Below are 17,736 nucleotides of genomic sequence, written 5' to 3'. Positions count from 1 at the left end.
TGACATTGCTCGCAATCGACTTAGACGGTCTCATACTGGGTTCTGGATCAACTTCTGTCATAGGAGCATGTGTGCAAGGTGGGCTGAATAATGGAGGAGGTGGCATAGCATCTGACACAGCAGGCGGATGCATCTTTGACCGGATTCTCGCTAGAGATTAACAGTTCCCAACAAAGATGCTATACTAATGAGATCTCTGCTCGGTGCTGCTGCTTCCAGTTAAAAGAAAAGTTTAAATTAAATATCAATTTCCATAGGTATGGTATTTTCAGGCTTTGATGTTGCACATCTTGTTATAAACATTCCATAGCTGACGAGGCACAATCTCAACTTTTTATATTTTGCCCTAGTAGGCATTGTTCAGCATTGTTGAAAAAGGCTTCCAGATGGAAGCCTATAATGTCAATCCCTTTCACAACATCAATTTGACTGTAGTTGTCTGTTTCCGTTTCTAATAGTATAAATTTACCTGCCGGCCAGACAAGATGTTGTCCAATTAACCATTTCAAACATTGTTCAACTTTCTTTATACTTTAATTTACACGATTTGTCCGTAAAGTAATGAGACTGAGTCTGGTAAAAATAATTTATAGATCCGATTGATACATACTAAAATTCTTTAAAATACAGCAAAACCAAGTTAAACCGTAGTTGGCCAGAGCTCGGAAAAAGTACGTACTAAATGGTAGTAGTGCATAACCGAAATAGCATGAGATCGCCCACTTACCTGCCAAAACAGAACTCGGAGAGAGTGCGATGAAAGGGGAGAAACATGCAGTATTTATTTACTTTGCGCGACGAACGTGTTATTTTCGTTTGATGCCACGGCGGCCTCGCAGCGATGACAGCGGCTTCAAACTTGCTTCAGCTTTTCAGCCAGCCCTCTCTCCTTGGCAAACACTTGCATGGCAGATTCCTCGTTGGCGTTACGTATTCTCAGTGCACAGGTGCAGTAGCGTTGCAGAAGTCGCAGGGCACCTTTCCATAGCGGGGTGCTGTTCTCGTCACGACAATTGCATTTATGAAGCTGATGTAACGTGCAGCTTCTGCCACTGTCGGGCCTGAATAGCCCGTGCTGTCGCTTTCCGCGTCGTCCTTATCACTGCCGCTAGGCGACTCTTCGGCAACAACAGAGGCAACGAGCAACTCCTTCGCATTCCAAATGCCACACACCGTAGTCAACAGTAGACCCATGTCGTGTGCCGGCGCCGACTTTTCGCATCACATTCGATAGCACGAACAATGTCCAATTTTTCTTCTAAGCTAAGCACCCGGCGTCTTTTATATCCGAGTTTCAGCATGACGCGAGTTCTCGCTTGCACGACGCCACAATGCTCTTTGGCACGGCACCGAAATGATGTTGATGTGGCTTAACACGCAAATGCACAGGGTGCTTGGAAGCCGTTGTGCTGATTTCCGAGGCTTGTTGTTCTGCCGGGTCACCCGATGGAGACGACGCACTGCCATGTTTGCGCGACGAAAAGTGGATACATACACTATGTGTTGACCGATACGTACGCAATAAGCTGGTACGGTTTATGCGGATACAAAACACATTATGTTCAATGGCCGCTGAGTCAGGAATTTGACTTTATTACTTTTAAAATGAAGCTACTGTTTTAAGCGGGTACGATTGAACAGGGTTTTACTGTAGTCTCCTTGGGTGTCGATACACCACTGCCAATGCGATTCCCACAGTGCAAAGGCTCCCTGGAAGTCAGCTGTCGTAACCTCTTTGAGAGACTCTGTGACAGCCTGTTGTATGGTGGGAACAGCGTCGGTCTGCCGGGCTCGCACAACAGGTCGGCCGGGCTCACATTGAGGCTGTACAGTGGCTGCGGCCAGGTAGGCGGTGTGGGCTGAAGCACTGTTGTGGTGAAGCTTCCAGCGATTGGCCATCTCCGGTCATTTCCATTTGACGGCTCTGTGAAAGCGCCCAAGGACTTCTTTGTAGAACACGGTGTTCACGATTCGTCACGGAGGTGCAAATTCATTGTGGCTTGTCAAAACATTGTCTGTACCTTGGACTTGGACATTCTCTTTTTGTTGGGGCACGGGGGGTTTGCAGTGTGCCACTCCAAACTTTGGTGCTTGGTTTCGGGTGCACATTGGAACACCCACGATTTTTTGCCTGTTATTACGATTTCTAAAAAGTCCTGTTCACTTTCTAACTGCACCAACATCTCGCGGGAAACATCAACACATCATTGTTCTTGCTTATTACTCAACACTTTTGGCACCAATTTCGTACAAACCTTCCGCACATTCAAATTCACAGAAATAATTCTGTGAACCATTGTCTTGCACACGTCGATGTCTTTGGTGAATAATCCAATACTGAAACGACGGTCGAGGCCCAGGAGATTCTTTAACTTTGGCCAGAATTTCGTCCAAACCCCTCGACGAAGGGCATCCAGATCACACTTCGTCTTCAAAGGTCTCCCATCCATTCTCGAACTCCCTGAACCACTGGAAAACATTGGCCCTCGACAGGGCACTGTCTTTGTAAGCCTTCTTAACCATAACAAGCATCTCGGAACGGTTTTGCTCAGGCGAAAGCAAAATTTTATTTCGTACCGCTACTTCAGCGAACGCTCCATTTTTTTTTTCACGTTTTCTGCTGTGACAAAAACTCGACAACAGCTTTAATGCCGCTCCTCACTGCTGCCCAGTGCGTCACGTATCGGCTCAGAAACCGCCTCCAGGGAGCAGTGTACGGCTGGCGAAGGCAGCGTCGTGCAGCAGGCAGTCTCTTACTTTACGGACAAACCCTGTAATTTATTGCTAGAACTTTTTGTAGGGACACCAAGCAGAAAGTTCATGCGAACTGTACTATCAGTAGATCACCTGTATAGAACCCGACCTCATAGAAGAGGCCTGCCAAGCCAGGACCAAGTTCACCCACCAGCTCGCCGTGAATATTGATGGCTCAGGCCTAGCCCATATTTTACGGGTAGACTACACTGCATTTCTAAGAAAAGCCAAAGTCTGCACTTATCAAGTTAAGATCTTGCATTGAATCACGGTGGCCAAGATACAAAAAGATCTAATGCGGCAAACAGAAGAAAAAAAAGGCAAGAATTAAGGTAATGGGCACTGTGCCGTCGGTTTTGTTAGTCTTTTGTCTCGTTTTTGAACTGTTTGCCACATTATGTTTTAATACCAACAAGCTTGGCTGACAACCATTTTGCAGCACAGAAAGATACTTCGAAAATTGTGACATCACACAAATGTATCAGGGCTGGGGTATTGGTTTGAAGTTAGAAAACACAACTTTGATGTTCATTTTTCACTCAGTAATCAACCTATAATCGTGAAACAAACAAGAATGAAATATCGAAAACATACTTTATCAGGATAATTATATTTATCACTTCCCTTCGGTGTCTATTTGTTCACCACTGTCTTTGAGCTAAGAGACTTTTCATTCAAGCAAGAGCTTTGAAACTGTGGCAAGAGTTGCCTTGGCTTACATTCTCTCTGGAACCTGCGCAGTGCATTTTTTCGTTCATCCGCATCCAGGTACCACACCGTGATGGCAAACCTGCACAACAAATACGCCAAATTTATGCTTCCTGTACTGCACCAACAGAGCATCAAGACAAACTACTAGCTGTAAGCAAGAACTGAAAACATGTCCACCATGTTGGAGGCTCACAGACAACTTTCTATGACACTGAAGGAAAGCACAAGTGACCCTCTGGAGATACAGGTCAGAAAACAAACAACATTACAGCACTAATGCTAAAATGATACACAAGTACACCACCCATGTGTCAAACATATTTCTGCTTTACTCAGCCATTTCGGTAAATGAATCATCACCTTCATCATCAGACTATTTATATCCACTGACGGGCAAAGGCATCTCTCAGTGACATGAAATTACCTATGTTGTGTCAGCTGGGACGGTCTTATACGCGCAAATTTCCTAATTTCATCACACCCCCTAGTTTTCTGCTATCACGAGTGGAAAGCTATTTGGACTCAGTATCTGCTTCACGAAAGCAAAACAAAAAGCGAGTACTTTCTGTCTGACAGCACTCGCAGTGCTGTTAAACCCTGACCTGTGGCAGTGACACATATGCACCATCCCTGTAAACTTTTCCTTCACTTATACCGTGCGGGTGAAGCAGCGCACTGACCAGGACAAGGCAGAGAGACATACAAGGATACACGACACTCGCTGCTTGTCGTGTATTCTTGTGTCTCTCTGCCTTGTCCTGGTCAGTGCGCTGCTTCACCCACACGGTATGATGATTAGTCACCAACTCGCCCAACTTTCCACATCACTGAATTCCTTCACTGCCACACAGTTTTTTGAGGGGATAGGACCACAGTGAAACAAATATCATTAATAACTCTTCTGAAAGGATATGGCAGATTATTCCTGCATGAAGTACCACAACATTGAAAGCCAAATCCTTTCAACTAGCAGCAAAAGTTGAACCAAGAGCAAAGGAACAGAAACAAACACGCACACTTTAGATGGCAACACTTGCCCTCCTAACTCACAAGTTTCCTGAAAATAATTATCTACACAGCAATCTGGCACCATGGTCTATGCTGGTTTCCTGACGGCCACTGTGCCACCACAAAAATGCTGGGCACTGAGTGTTTGGCTCATCTTGAACATGGTTTGTCCCACAACATGGCTATTGGCGCACAAAAACAAAAAGCTTTTGTCGGGTCAAATCTTAATAATCACATGCAACAATGTGATTAATATTTTTAATGTGGGACCTGCATTTAATTTTGAGCATGAACATTTTCCTCTGACACTGCTCAAGCCTTAGGCTTATGTGGGCTAGCTCTTACAAGGAACTATTAATAGTATTATTACCACAACAAAAATTTTGGTTCTCATAACACGGCTTGCATCGATGTTTACTCACAGACTGCACTGATGCTGCAGTCTTTCTTCTAACTACAGCGACCCACTGGTTCATTTTCAATAATACCCCTTCATGACTGCCTATGTTAAATGTATTTCCATAAGTATAACACTTTGCACATTGTCTTAATAGACTCGACTGTTGTGACAGAGAACACATTGTTTGCCAGGCACTTCTCCAAGGTGTCCCAACTCTCTAGGAAAGACACCACTCTGAAAGCTTTACTTTCCCACATTCCCATGCACACAAAAGCACCAATTTTTGCACTGGGTAATTGTAAGACACTGACAATGATGACAAGCTCTGTCAGAAAGGTCAAGATAGTTGCTGCCCCTTTGGTTTGTCCTGTGTAATCACATTAAATGGAATATTTAACCTGACTGATCAACAGCTCTTACCAAAGTGACTAATCGATTTCGCTCTCTCTGTAGTCCCCCAAAAATTTGGCAGAACCCATCACATGACTGCCGATGGTGATACGTTAGCATTGAATCAATATAGCGACACAACATATTGCCACTGTTGAAACGAGTTATGCATGAAGTGTGTACTGCAGTGGGATTCCTCTTTCGCGCGCCACCGCAAAGCCTGTACGTGGCGTCCAAAATGAGTGGTGCACCAGTGTGTGTGAACAATGAGAAACATTCTATGCGGCCATCCCCTATCACACTTATTTCTGGATGCCTCGCGCCATGTAAGGTGGCAATGCCAGGTCCGCGCATGGCCTCCTAGACGAGCAGCGTGGCATGGCAGTTGCTGCAAACGCAGGTCCAAAGAGCAAGGCATTGCTGACTGATGCCACAGAGCAAGTGATTAGAACAAAGGAAATTTCGTTTTGGAGGCATAAAAGCAAGAAGAACCTCATCTACAAAGGCAAAGCTGATAAGGATAACACGAGCTCACACAGCCTAGTTGAGGTAACATAAGTGATATATAGAATGGCAATGCAAGCCATAAAATTAGAACTGTTGAAGTGGATGGAAAAAAATTATGTGCTGGGAAACTACTGAATGGGTTGAGACCAGGCAGACACTTTGAGGATAATATTGTTACGTAAAAAGACACCGACAAAAAGCTATTTACAAGTATATTTACAAGGCAATACACCGCAGTTGGCCAAGAGGCAACAGCCCACGCTAGCTTCCAATCGTCGTCGTCGTCTTCTTACTGATCAGCTCTTCGTCATTGGAAATACTATCCCGTAGCACTACCCCCGGTGGCAAAAGCGCCGTCCCGGAGCGACTAAAGGCCGGACTCTGAAGCAGTGTGGTAGGTCTTGAGCCTACTGGCATGCACGACATCACTAGATGCCAGAGTAGATGACGAGGTTGAGCTCACAGGAGCAATTTCGTACGTCACAAGCGTCACCTGGCGCAGCACGTGGTAGGGCCCTGTGTATCGCGAAAGGAGCTTTTCTGAAAGTCCGACGTGACGAGAGGGCGACCACAGGAGCACGAGTACACCAGGCGAAAAGTGTACGTCACGGTGGTGGGCGTTGTATTGACGGTGCTGCGTGGTTTGTGAGTCCGTCAGTCGAGCACGGGCAAGCTGGCGTGCATGGTCGGCGAGGGCGATGGCGTCGCGCGCATACTCGGTTGTTGAGGTCGCAGCAGGAGGAAGTACCGTGTCAAGGGGCAAGGTTGGTTCGCGACCGTAGAGTAGATAAAATGGAGAAAATCCGGCGGTGTCATGCCAGGAAGAATTATAAGCAAATGCGACATAAGGAAGGGCAACGTCCCAGTCGTGGTGGTCCTTCGAAACGTACTTGGACAGCATGTCAGTAAGACTACGGTTTAACCGCTCTGTCAGGCCATTGGTTTGAGGATGGTATGAGGTAGTCATCTTGTGTTGAATGCACAATGTCGGCGATAACTTTCGAGAGGGAGTTACGACCATGGTCAGTAAGCAGCTGTCGTGGGGCGCCATGCACTAAGATAATGTCGCGCAAGAGAAAGTCCGCGACGTCAGTGGCACAACTGGTAGGGAGAGCCCGCGTAATAGCGTATCGGGTGGTGTAATCAGTTGCGACGGCTACCCATTTGTTCCCAGAGGATGACGTGGGAAAGGGACCGAGGAGGTCTAATCCAACACGAAAGAACGGTTCCACAAGGACGGTGATCGACTGGAGATGACCGGAAGGTAGCACTTGAGGTGTTTTCCGACGCTGGCAGGGATCACTGGCAGCAACATAGCGTCGGACGGAGTGAGTGAGAGCAGGCCAATAGAAGCGGCGGCGGACGCGGTCGTACGTGCGGGTTACCCCAAGATGTCCTGCAGTGGGTGCATCATCATCATCATCATCATCATCATCATAATAATCAGCCTGGTTACGCCCACGGCAGGGCAAAGGCCTCTCCCATACTTCTCCAACAACCCCGGTCATGTACTAATTGTGGCCATGCCGTCCCTGCAAACTTCTTAATCTCATCCGCCCACCTAACTTTCTGCCGCCCCCTGCTACGCTTCCCTTCCCTTGGGATCCAGTCCATAACCCTTAATGACCATCGGTTATCTTCCCTCCTCATTACATGTCCTGCCCATGCCCACTTCTTTTTCTTGCTTTCAACTAAGATGTCATTAACTCGCGTTTGTTCGATCACTCAATCTGCTCTTTTCTTATCCCTTAACGTTACACCTATCATTCTTCTTTCCATAGCTCGTTGCGTCGTCCTCAATTTGAGTAGAACCCTTTTTGTAAACCTCCAGGTTTCTGCCCCGTAGGTGAGTACTGGTAAGACACAGCTGTTATATACTTTTCTCTTGAGGGATAATGGCAACCTGCTGTTCATGATCTGAGAATGCCTGCCAAACGCACCCCAGCCCATTCTTATTCTCCTAATTATTTCCGTCTCATGATCCGGATCCGCCGTAACTACCTGCCCCAAGTAGGTGTATTCCCTTACGGCTTCCAGTGCCTCGCTGCCTATTGTAAATTGGTGTTGTCTTCCGAGACTGTTAAACATTACTTTAGTTTTCTGCAGATTAATTTTTAGACCCACCCTTCTGCTTTGCCTCTCCAGGTCAGTGAGCATGCATTGCAATTGGTCCCCCGAGTTACTAAGCAAGGCAATATCATCAGCGAATCGCAAGTTACTAAGGTACTCTCCATTAACTTTTATCCCCAATTCTTCCCAATCCAGGTCTCTGAATACCTCCTGTAAACATGCTGTGAATAGCATTGGAGAGATCGTATCTCCCTGCCTGACGCCTTTCTTTATTGGGATTTTGTTGCTTGCTTTATGGAGGACTATGGTGGCTGTGGAGCCACTATAGATATCTTTCAGTATTTTTACACACGGCTCGTCTACACCCTGATTCCGTAATGCCTCCATGACTGCTGAGGTTTCGACAGAATCAAACGCTTTCTCGTAATCAATGAAGGCTATATATAATGGTTGGTTATATTCCGCACATTTCTCTATTACCTGATTGATAGTGTGAATATGATCTATTGTTGAGTAGCCTTTACGGAATCCTGCCTGGTCCTTTGCTTGACAGAAGTCTAAGGTGTTCCTGATTCTATTTGCGATTAAATTAGTAAATAGTTTGTAGGCAACGGACAGTAAGCTGATCGGTCTATAATTTTTCAAGTCTTTGGCGTCTCCTTTCTTATGAATTAGGATTATGTTAGCGTTTTTCCAAGATTCCGGTACGCTCGAGGTCATGAGGCATTGCGTATACAGGGTGGCCAGTTTCTCTAGAACAATCTGTCCACCATCCTTCAACAAATCTGCTGTTACCTGATCCTCCCCAGCTGTCTTCCCCCTTTGCATATCTACCAAGGCTTTCTTTACTTCTTCCGGCGTTACCTTTGGGATTTCGAATTCCTCTAGACTATCTTGCGCCATGCATCTCAAAGAGCACAGTCTGTCGTAGATGTTTTGGCACGACAAGAAGAAGATCTGGGCCATCAGGGAGGAAGTTCCTTCTGTACAGAATGCCGCCCTGGAGGACATATCGGCGAACAGATGCATCGGTAGGTGTAGAGCGCAGACGCTCGATAAGTACTCGCAGCGACAGGTCTCGGTACTGCTCATCGGCGATGTTAGCGAAGGCAGACACAGAGAAAACGCTGTCGGCGGTACTACTGTCGGCGTTGTCAGGCTCGTCTACCGGGTAGTGAGACAGGCAGTCAGCGTCCTTGTGTAGTCGGCTAGATTTGTAGGTGACAGAGAACGAATATTCTTGGAGGCGTAAGGCCCAGCGACCAAGTCTTCCTGTAGAGTCTTTCAATGAGCATAACCAGCAAAGCGTGTGATGGTCTGTGACAACGGAAAAGGGTCGGCCACATAAGTACGGGCAGAACTTCGCAACCGCCCAAACTAGGGCCAGACACTCATGCTCAGTGATGGAATAGTTGCGCTTCGCGGGCGAGAGGAGCCTGCTGGTGTAAGTGATAACACGGTCGTGGCCACGCTGGCGTTGTGCCAGTACAGCGCCAATTCCGTGACCGCTGGCATCAGTATGGACTTCGGTAGGCGCAGAAGGATCGAAGTGGGCCAGAATGGGAGGCGTTGTGAGAAGGTCGATTAGAAATGAGAATGCAGAGGCCTCGTTATCGCCCCACTGGAAAGGGGCGTCTTTTTTCAAAAGCTCGGTTAGTGGTCGTGCTATGGCCGCGAAATTTTTCACGACACGGTGGAGATATGAACAAAGGCCGATGAAGCTGCACACATCCTTGACACACTTCGGAACAGGGAAGTGTGTAACAGCATGGATCTTGCCTGGGTCCAGTTGCACTCCGTTCGCGTCAACAAGATGTCCAAGGACGGTAATCTGGCGACGGCCGAATTGGCACTTCGATGCGTTGAGTTGCAGAACGGCTCGCCGAAAAACGTCCAGGACTGCTGAGAAGCGCTCGAGGTGCGTAGCGAACGTTGGGGAGAATACGATAACGTCGTCCAAGTAGCACAGGCATGTGGACCATTTGAAACCGTGAAGAAGGGAGTCCATCATGCGTTCAAAAGTGGCAGGAGCGTTACGTAGACCGAACGGCATCACTTTGAATTGATAAAGACCGTCGGGTGTTACAAAAGCAGTCTTCTCACGGTCGAGATCGTCCACGGCAATCTGCCAGTAGCTGGAGCGAAGGTCAATAGAGGAGAAATAGCGAGCACCGTGGAGGCATTGAAGGGCGTCATCAATCTGAGGTAGGGGATACACGTCCGCTTTGGTAACCCGGTTAAGGTGCTGATAATCCACGCAAAAGTGCCATGAGCCATCCTTCTTTTCTACCAGCACAACAGGTGACGCCCATGGACTACATGACGGTTCAATAATGTTCTTGGCAAGCATTTTGTGAACTTCGGTGTGAATAACTTGACGCTCAACCGGTGATACTTGATACGGGCGGCGATGAATAGGAGGGGCATCGCTGGTATTAATGCGATGTTTGACAGCTGTTGTTTGGGCCAAAGGACGATCGTTAAAGTAAAAAATATCTTGCTGGGACATCAGCACGCGGTAGAGCGCACGAGCGTGCTCGGACGGCATGTAGGGTGCAATCATTTCCTGTAATTTGGCGATGGTACAAGTTGCCGACTGCGATGGTAGAGGAGGATCGGCTGAACTGTCGTCTGCTGAAATCGAAGCTACAGAGTGATCCTCGAATGAGCAAAGTTGGGCCAGAGACATCCCGCGTGGCAGCACTTGTGTCGTCAAGCCAAAATTGACCACTGGCAGGCAGACACAATTCACCGTAATAGATAAAACTGTACGAGGTACTGTAATCCCGTGTGTAAGGAGGACGTCTTGCATAGGAGCCGCGATGTAGTGACCGTCGGGGACTGGTGGGGATGACACGAAGTCAACGTAAGTCAGCGCCGAAGGTGGCAAGCGAACGAAGTTGACGGAACTGAGGCGAGTAGGGTGTTGTTCAGCGGGATCCAGAACAGGCAGGTCGAGGCGGAGAGTACTGGCGGAGCAATCAATGAGAGCAGAATGTGCGAAGAGGAAGTCTAAGCCGAGGATGATGTCGTGGGGACAGTGGGCGATGACTGTGAATAGCACGATTGTTGAGCGATCGGCGAAGGAGACGCGGGCGGTACACATACCAATTACGGGGGCTGTTCCGCCATCGGCGACACGGACAACAGGCGTCGTGGCGGGCGTGATAATTTTCTTGAGCCGGTTACGAAGGTCAGCGCTCATTACGGACAAATGCGCCCCAGTGTCTGTGAGAGCAGACACAGAAACACCGTCGACTTGCACGTCAAGAAGGTTCAGATGAGTGGGCAAAGTCAGTAGAGGATTTGGCGGCGTAGGGAGCAATGCAGCGTCACCTCGAGGCGCTGCATCGTCTAGTTTTCCGGCTGGGAGCGGCGTCCGAAGCGAGGCGGCGAATACGAGCGATGGGGCTGGGGTGAGCGAGATTGTCGTCGTTGGGGGCGAATGCGAACGAGAATAGGGGCGGTTTGGCGCAGGAGAATCGGTGGCAGCATTATCTGAGCGGGCAGCATAGGAACGAGAAAGGCCACCTGGGGGGCGAGAGTAGGTAGTATATGTAGACGGGTTCGGGGAACTCCAGCGACTGCGACAGTGCCGAGAAATGTGCCCAATTCGATGGCAGTGAAAACAAATTGGCTTGTCGTCTGCAGTGTGCCATTCATAGGGGTTGGGGAAACGTGGTGGGTAAGAAGGTGCAGGACGGGGCGGAATCGAAGAAGCCGGGTGGGTATCAGAGCGATGGGCCAAGCAGATGGTGTGAATACCCATGTTGGCGAACTCCTGGCGGACAACTGCCTGGATCAGGGAAACAGTGACTGCAGGTGCATTGGAGGGGCTGGAGTCGAAGGCAGCCGGATAGGTGACCTCGATCTCACGCCGGACAATCCTGGTAACATCGCCAGTGTTGTTGGGACGAGGAGCGTCGGCACAGAAAGATGTTGCTGGGGTGTTGGGCAGACGGGCAAACTGTTGGTCGATACGTCGGCTTTTAGCGAGTTCCGGGCGGCGGCACTCTTTTGTAACTGCATCCACCGTCGTCCCGTTGTTAAATACGAGCAAGCTTAAGGCGTCATCGGCAATGCCTTTGAGGATGTGGGAGACCTTGTCGGACTCAGTCATGTGTGCGCCAACTTTGCGGCACAGAGCGAAGACATCCTGAATGTACGTGACATAGGGCTCTGTTGACGTCTGCACACGACCACAAAGCGCCTTCTGTGCGGCAAGTTGGTGACCATAGGGGTTGCCGAACAGGTCTCGGAGCTTTTGCTTAAGTGAATCCCAACTAGTGAGCTCATCTTCGTGCGTCCGATACCAAACTCAAGGTGTACCACCGAGGTAAAAGACTACGTTGGCGAGCATGATAGTAGGGTCCCACCGGTTATTGCGGCTGACGTGTTCGTACAGGCTGATCCAGTCCTTGACGTCTTCCCCATCTTTTGCCAAGAATACGCCAGGATCACGGGGAGTGGGGAGAGTGATGTAGGTCGTCGAAGTGGCAGGAGGTGTCGGAGCCGGCGGATTCGAGTTGTCTTTGCCGGGAGCCATAAAGGAAGGCTCGACGTACCGTCCACTGCGAAGCTTCGTGACGAAGTACAGGGAACGTCCACCTCCACCAGATATGTTACGTAGGAAGACACCGACGAAAAGCTATTTACAAGTATATTTACAAGGCAATACGCTGCAGTTGGCCAAGAGGCAACAGCCCGCGCTAGCTTCCAATCGTCCTCGTCGTCTTCTTACTGCTCAGCTCTTTGTCATTGGAAATACTATCCCGTAGCAATATGTTTGTACTAACACAGTGCACAGATATTTCAATAGCTCAGAATAGACCTTTATGGATAGCATTTCTAGACATTAAAGGAGCCTACGACAATGTAGACAGGCAATTGTTACCAGATATTCTCAAGCACGATGGCATAGATGACAATTTCATGGAACTGCTGATGGGGATATATAGAGACAGCAGAGTACGAATTGAATAGGAAGGCCAAAAATGTAATGAAGAGGTGGAAATTCACAAAGGACTGAAGCAAGGATGTCTCCTGTCTCTACTGTTGTACACACTTTATGTTAAGGGCGCAGAAAAATGATTGGATAACAATGAAGTAGGGTTTGATTTATCCTACATGCCTAATGAACAAATGGTGCAACAGAAGGTCTCCGGACTGATGTATGCGGATGATATATTGCTACTAGCGGACAAGAGATTTACAGACACGTGCAAATATATCTGTAGCGACGCAGTGACAAATCTAGGTGTTAAGTTCAGCACAGCCAAATTAGGAATTATGATCTTTAATGAATATACGAGTAATTATGTGGTGACAATTCAACAGTAAGTCATACTCATAGACAAGCAATATAAATACCTTTACGTATACATAAACAAAGGAGACTTACTCAAACACCCACCAAGAGAATCTGAAAATAAAGGGGAAGCAGAATGCTGCAAGAATGAAACGCAGGGCACTGCGAAGCCACAATAAGTTTGAGGTGGTGCGTGGTATCTGGAAAGGTGTATTGGTGCCGCTGCTTATGTTCGCAAATGCCATTCTGTCTTAAAATCGGATATCTTGTTGGGGTTGGAAGTTAACCAAAGATCGGTGGGTCGGTTGGCTCTGGGAGACCATGGTAAAACCACAAGCGAGGCAGAGCAAGGTGACATGGGTTGGGCCTCATTTGAAGCCAGAGAACTGCAGAGCAAAATTAGTTTTGAAGAAAGATTCAGGAACATGGATCAAAATAAATAGGTGGCTAAAGTGCACTATTATCTGTACCTGAAAAGTGTGGACACAGAATGGACACAGAGAAGGAGAGGTAAAGAAAGCTGGCAACCAATACAGGGTAATGGAAAGTGTAAATAGACAACTTAGAGTCATCAAAAAGAAAGAGAAACGGAGACAGTGAATTGGATGCAAAAAATTGAAACAGAGAAGAACTTGGAGCTTTACGAGAATGGGATGAAAAAATGTTGGAAGAGAAAATTTATACAATGACAGTGCCTTGCTGTTTGAGGCTTGAGCTGATTACCTAAGGACAAAAACATAGCGGTGCAGATATTCACAAGAAGATGAGGCATGCTTAAGCTACAGCAAAAGTCTGGAGACCACGCAGCACATCCTAATGGAATGCAAATAGATTCACTCAAGTGAGACCCATATGTAATGCACACCTTCTAGAAGCACTTAGATTTAAAGTGGACGGAAGCACCAACAGGTCAGCAGCGGAGAAAGGCAAGAGACGTTTAGAGTATCGATAGAAAATAAAAGTAGTGAAGAGATTCATACGACTCTATCTGTTATAGGCATAAGTAGAGGTACAAAGTAGATAGAAAAGGCTAAGGAAAAAAAAAACCTTAAGGAAATGTATACAAAAATGCCAGAATGAGAAACATATCTAATTAAATCACGCAGGCTAGTTGACGATCTGTCAATGTCCTGTTTCAAAAGGGCTGGCAATAAATCACCACCATCATCAGTTGAGAATTGTTCCCTCACTTGCTGCACACTCAGTATCACATAAGTAAAACCTTGGTGATATGAATCAGGGGTTGCGTAAAATATTCGTATCACCTGAAGATCGTGTCACCAAAAACAAATGAAATCAGCATGCCAGAGCCAGACACTCAATTTTAGAAATTTATTCACAATGGAAGGAGTCCCTGTATGTCCTTCTGGGTTTTCTTCGCCAAGTCGACCAGCAACTAATTCTGGAAGTTGTATGCAAACTTTACAAAACCAGCTTCGCGAGAATGTTGGATACAGTACAGCGCAAGTCTCACGAGCTGCGAGACATGGGAGAGACTACCAGTGCCGGATCGTTTCAACTTCGTGCAGTGCGAACATTTGCTGCTGTATTATCAGCTGCCTTCTGCCAGCCTCCCCCCACGCTGCAAACATGGAAACGGTCCGCCTGCCGACCTGCCGCGGCGTGCTCGGCGGAGCCTCCTCGCCACTTTGCTGCCAGCGATCGCAACTGTTGCAGCTCGCTCATTCGTATCACCTGAACCGATGTGGGGCAGCGTTCGGGCCATCCGAAATGTGGCTCATATTATCCAGCGCGCTTTGGCAGGGGAATTGTACGAGTTAGTATCACCCCAAAATTCGATCACTGTACTCGGTGATCCAAGTTGGCAAGAGGTGTATATTGAAGTGTGACACATGCTAAGTGCATTCACGGCACAATTTGCTAAAGCGTTGGCGTGAAAGGTGTTCACTGAAAGCAGCACATGCCCAGTGCATTTGTGGTGCAGCCTGCTAATGTGTTAAGTTAACTCTACTTGAGAAACACTTGTGACGTGGAGAAACTCAAGGGACCTTTCTTGTCATTATATAGTGGCACATTCCCAGTGGTTACTGAAGTCATTCACTGAATTGCGGCACACACCTACTGGCACACCGACCCGAGTTGGCATCGCCGAGTGGCACATATCCGGAGCCACAAGCTTCTTCGATCAGCAGCACTTACCCAGTGAAGGACGGCACACGACCAGACCCCCAAAAGAGTTTTGCTGTTTGCAACTTTAAGCAGCTGAAGACACCGAAAGACCTCAGAAGTTTCACGGCCTTTTGTTATTAGCATTAAGGGCCCCATGTCTGTGTCCCAGAAAATGCAGTGTCGGCAGAATTCTTTGTGAGTGAAAATTTCCGCATACATTCAGGTATATGTATATGCCACACCTTGCTTGAATATGCCACATTCAGTATACGCGGGTTATATTCTATCACTGATGTTGCTCATACCTTGTCTTACATTCTTGACAGAGTTGTTCTTCGGAATTTTGAGAATGACAGCCCACAAACAAATGTCACCAAACAAAAACACCGACAGCGCATGCCTTTTATGTCAAGTCTTCTCAGACTTAAACATTGTCACATAGTAGTGACAGTAAAGAAAGCACCAAAACTGGGAATGACAAAACTAGCATTTTATTGGGCGAACTTGTGAGCCTTAAGAACAGGCTACACGGCGGCAGAACGGCGGCAGCGGTGAACACAGTCTGCAATCGTTGAAAATCTGATCTGCCAGTCAAGCATGTCCGCTTTTATACACGAGTCATCGAAGGTTCCAGAATAATCGGTGCTGCCCACGTGTCTACGCGAAAGTTCTACACAAGGACTACACGACGCATATGCGATCACATTACACAAGCTTCGGTGACAACAGAACCACTGATAACTTTCAAGGAACTTGATACTGCGGGCGAATCCCGCGCAGAGCAATAACATTTGTTTGACGGTCAAAAGCGCTCACCCGTAAAAGATAAACATATCCACGTGTCAATGTCCCCCTTTCAAAAAGCCTCTTCCCGATGCTACAAACATAATGAGAGTGAAACACAAAACGACCCTTATTAAACAAAAGCAACAAAGAAACAAAGTCCAAAGTAGTCGAGGTTTTGACGGAAGCCCGTCTGGTCGGGAGGAATCATGAAGAAGGGTAAAAAGAAGGACACCGACCACTGAATGAATACAAGAAAAGACGTTTCGGCTCCCCTGACGGGAGCCTTGTTCACAATCAATTGTGAACAAGGCTCCCGTCAGGGGAGCCGAAACGTCTTTTCTTGTATTCATTCAGTGGTCGGTGTCCTTCTTTTTACCCTTCTTCACAAAGTCCAAAGTAACACAGTCCAAAAAAAGAAAGTCCAAAGTTAATCTATGCAAAGACCCAAAGTTCATTAGCGCTGGTGGAACGGCTTAAGTCACACAACGTGGACTACTTTAGGTCATGAGCAGCACCGCTGTGATATCGAAATGCCGTCTGGCATGATCTCACAGTTAAGTGCACCAATGCATCAGATGACTGTGTCAGGTCCGAAATAACGCGTAAAAGCTTCTCGCTAAGTACCCTTCGGCATATTGGGGTCCAAGCCCAAACATCATTGCTGTGCTGGTACTCAACGTAGCATTACTCAAGACATGGAATCGGCGATGGGTAAAGTGAAAACAAAACACACTATACTAATGGGCGACTTTAATGCCAAGGTAGGCAAGAAGCAGGCTGGAGACAAGGCAGTGGGGGAATATGGCATAGGCACTAGGAATAGCAGGGGAGAGTTATTAGTAGAGTTTGCGGAACAGAATAATATGCGGACAATGAATACCTTCTTCCGCAAACGCGATAGCCAAAAGTGGACGTGGAGGAGCCCGAACGGCGAGACTAGAAATGAGATAGACTTCATACTCTGCGCTAACTCTGGCATCACATAAGATGTAGATGTGCTCGGCAAGGTGCGCTGCAGTGACCACAGGATGGTAAGAACTCGAATTAGCCTAGACCTAAGGAAGGAACGGAAGAAACTGGTACATAAGAAGCCAATCAATGAGTTAGCGGTAAGAGGAAAAATACAGGAATTCCACATCAAGCTACAGAACAGGTATTCGGCTTTAACTCAGGAAGAGCACCTTAGTGTTGAAGCAATGAACGACAATCTTGTGGGCATCATTAAGGAGTGTGCAATGGAAGTCGGTGGTAACTCCATTAGGCAGGATACCAGTAAACTATCGCAGGAGACGAATGATCTGATCAAGAAACGCCAATGTATGAAAGCCTCTAACCCTACAGCTAGAATAGAACTGGCAGAACTTTCGAAGTTAATCAACAAGCGAAAGACCGCTGACATAAGGAAGTATAATATGGATAGAATTGAACATGCTCTCAGGAACGGAGGAAGCCTAAAAGCAGTGAAGAAGAAACTAGGAATTGGCAAGAATCAGATGTATGCATTAAGAGACAAAGCCGGCAACATCCTTACTAATATGGATGAGATAGTTCAAGTAGCCGAGGAGTTCTACAAAGATTTATGCAGTACCAGTGGCACCCACGACAATAATGGAAGAGAAAATAGTCTAGAGGAATTCGAAATCCCAAAGGTAACGCCGGAAGAAGTAAAGAA

At 47.2% G+C, this 17,736-nt stretch overlaps 1 protein-coding gene across 3 annotated transcripts in view; it reads right to left on the bottom strand.

The window, feature by feature from the left end:
- LOC135911543 (prolyl hydroxylase EGLN3-like) overlaps positions 1-17,736 on the bottom strand; it is a 205,179-nt gene that overhangs the window by 46,347 nt on the left and 141,096 nt on the right. For all 3 annotated transcript variants that reach the window (XM_065443861.2, XM_065443862.2, XM_065443863.2), the window contains exon 7: positions 3,474-3,544. In XM_065443861.2, the coding sequence (XP_065299933.1) occupies positions 3,474-3,544 (71 nt within the window). The remainder of the gene's footprint in view (positions 1-3,473; positions 3,545-17,736) is intronic.

Source organism: Dermacentor albipictus, chromosome 7, assembly GCF_038994185.2.
Source record: "Dermacentor albipictus isolate Rhodes 1998 colony chromosome 7, USDA_Dalb.pri_finalv2, whole genome shotgun sequence".
Classification (NCBI taxonomy): Eukaryota; Metazoa; Arthropoda; class Arachnida; order Ixodida; family Ixodidae; genus Dermacentor; species Dermacentor albipictus.
Note: the sequence above shows the minus strand (reverse complement) of the source record. Positions and strands in the feature narration are given on the sequence as shown.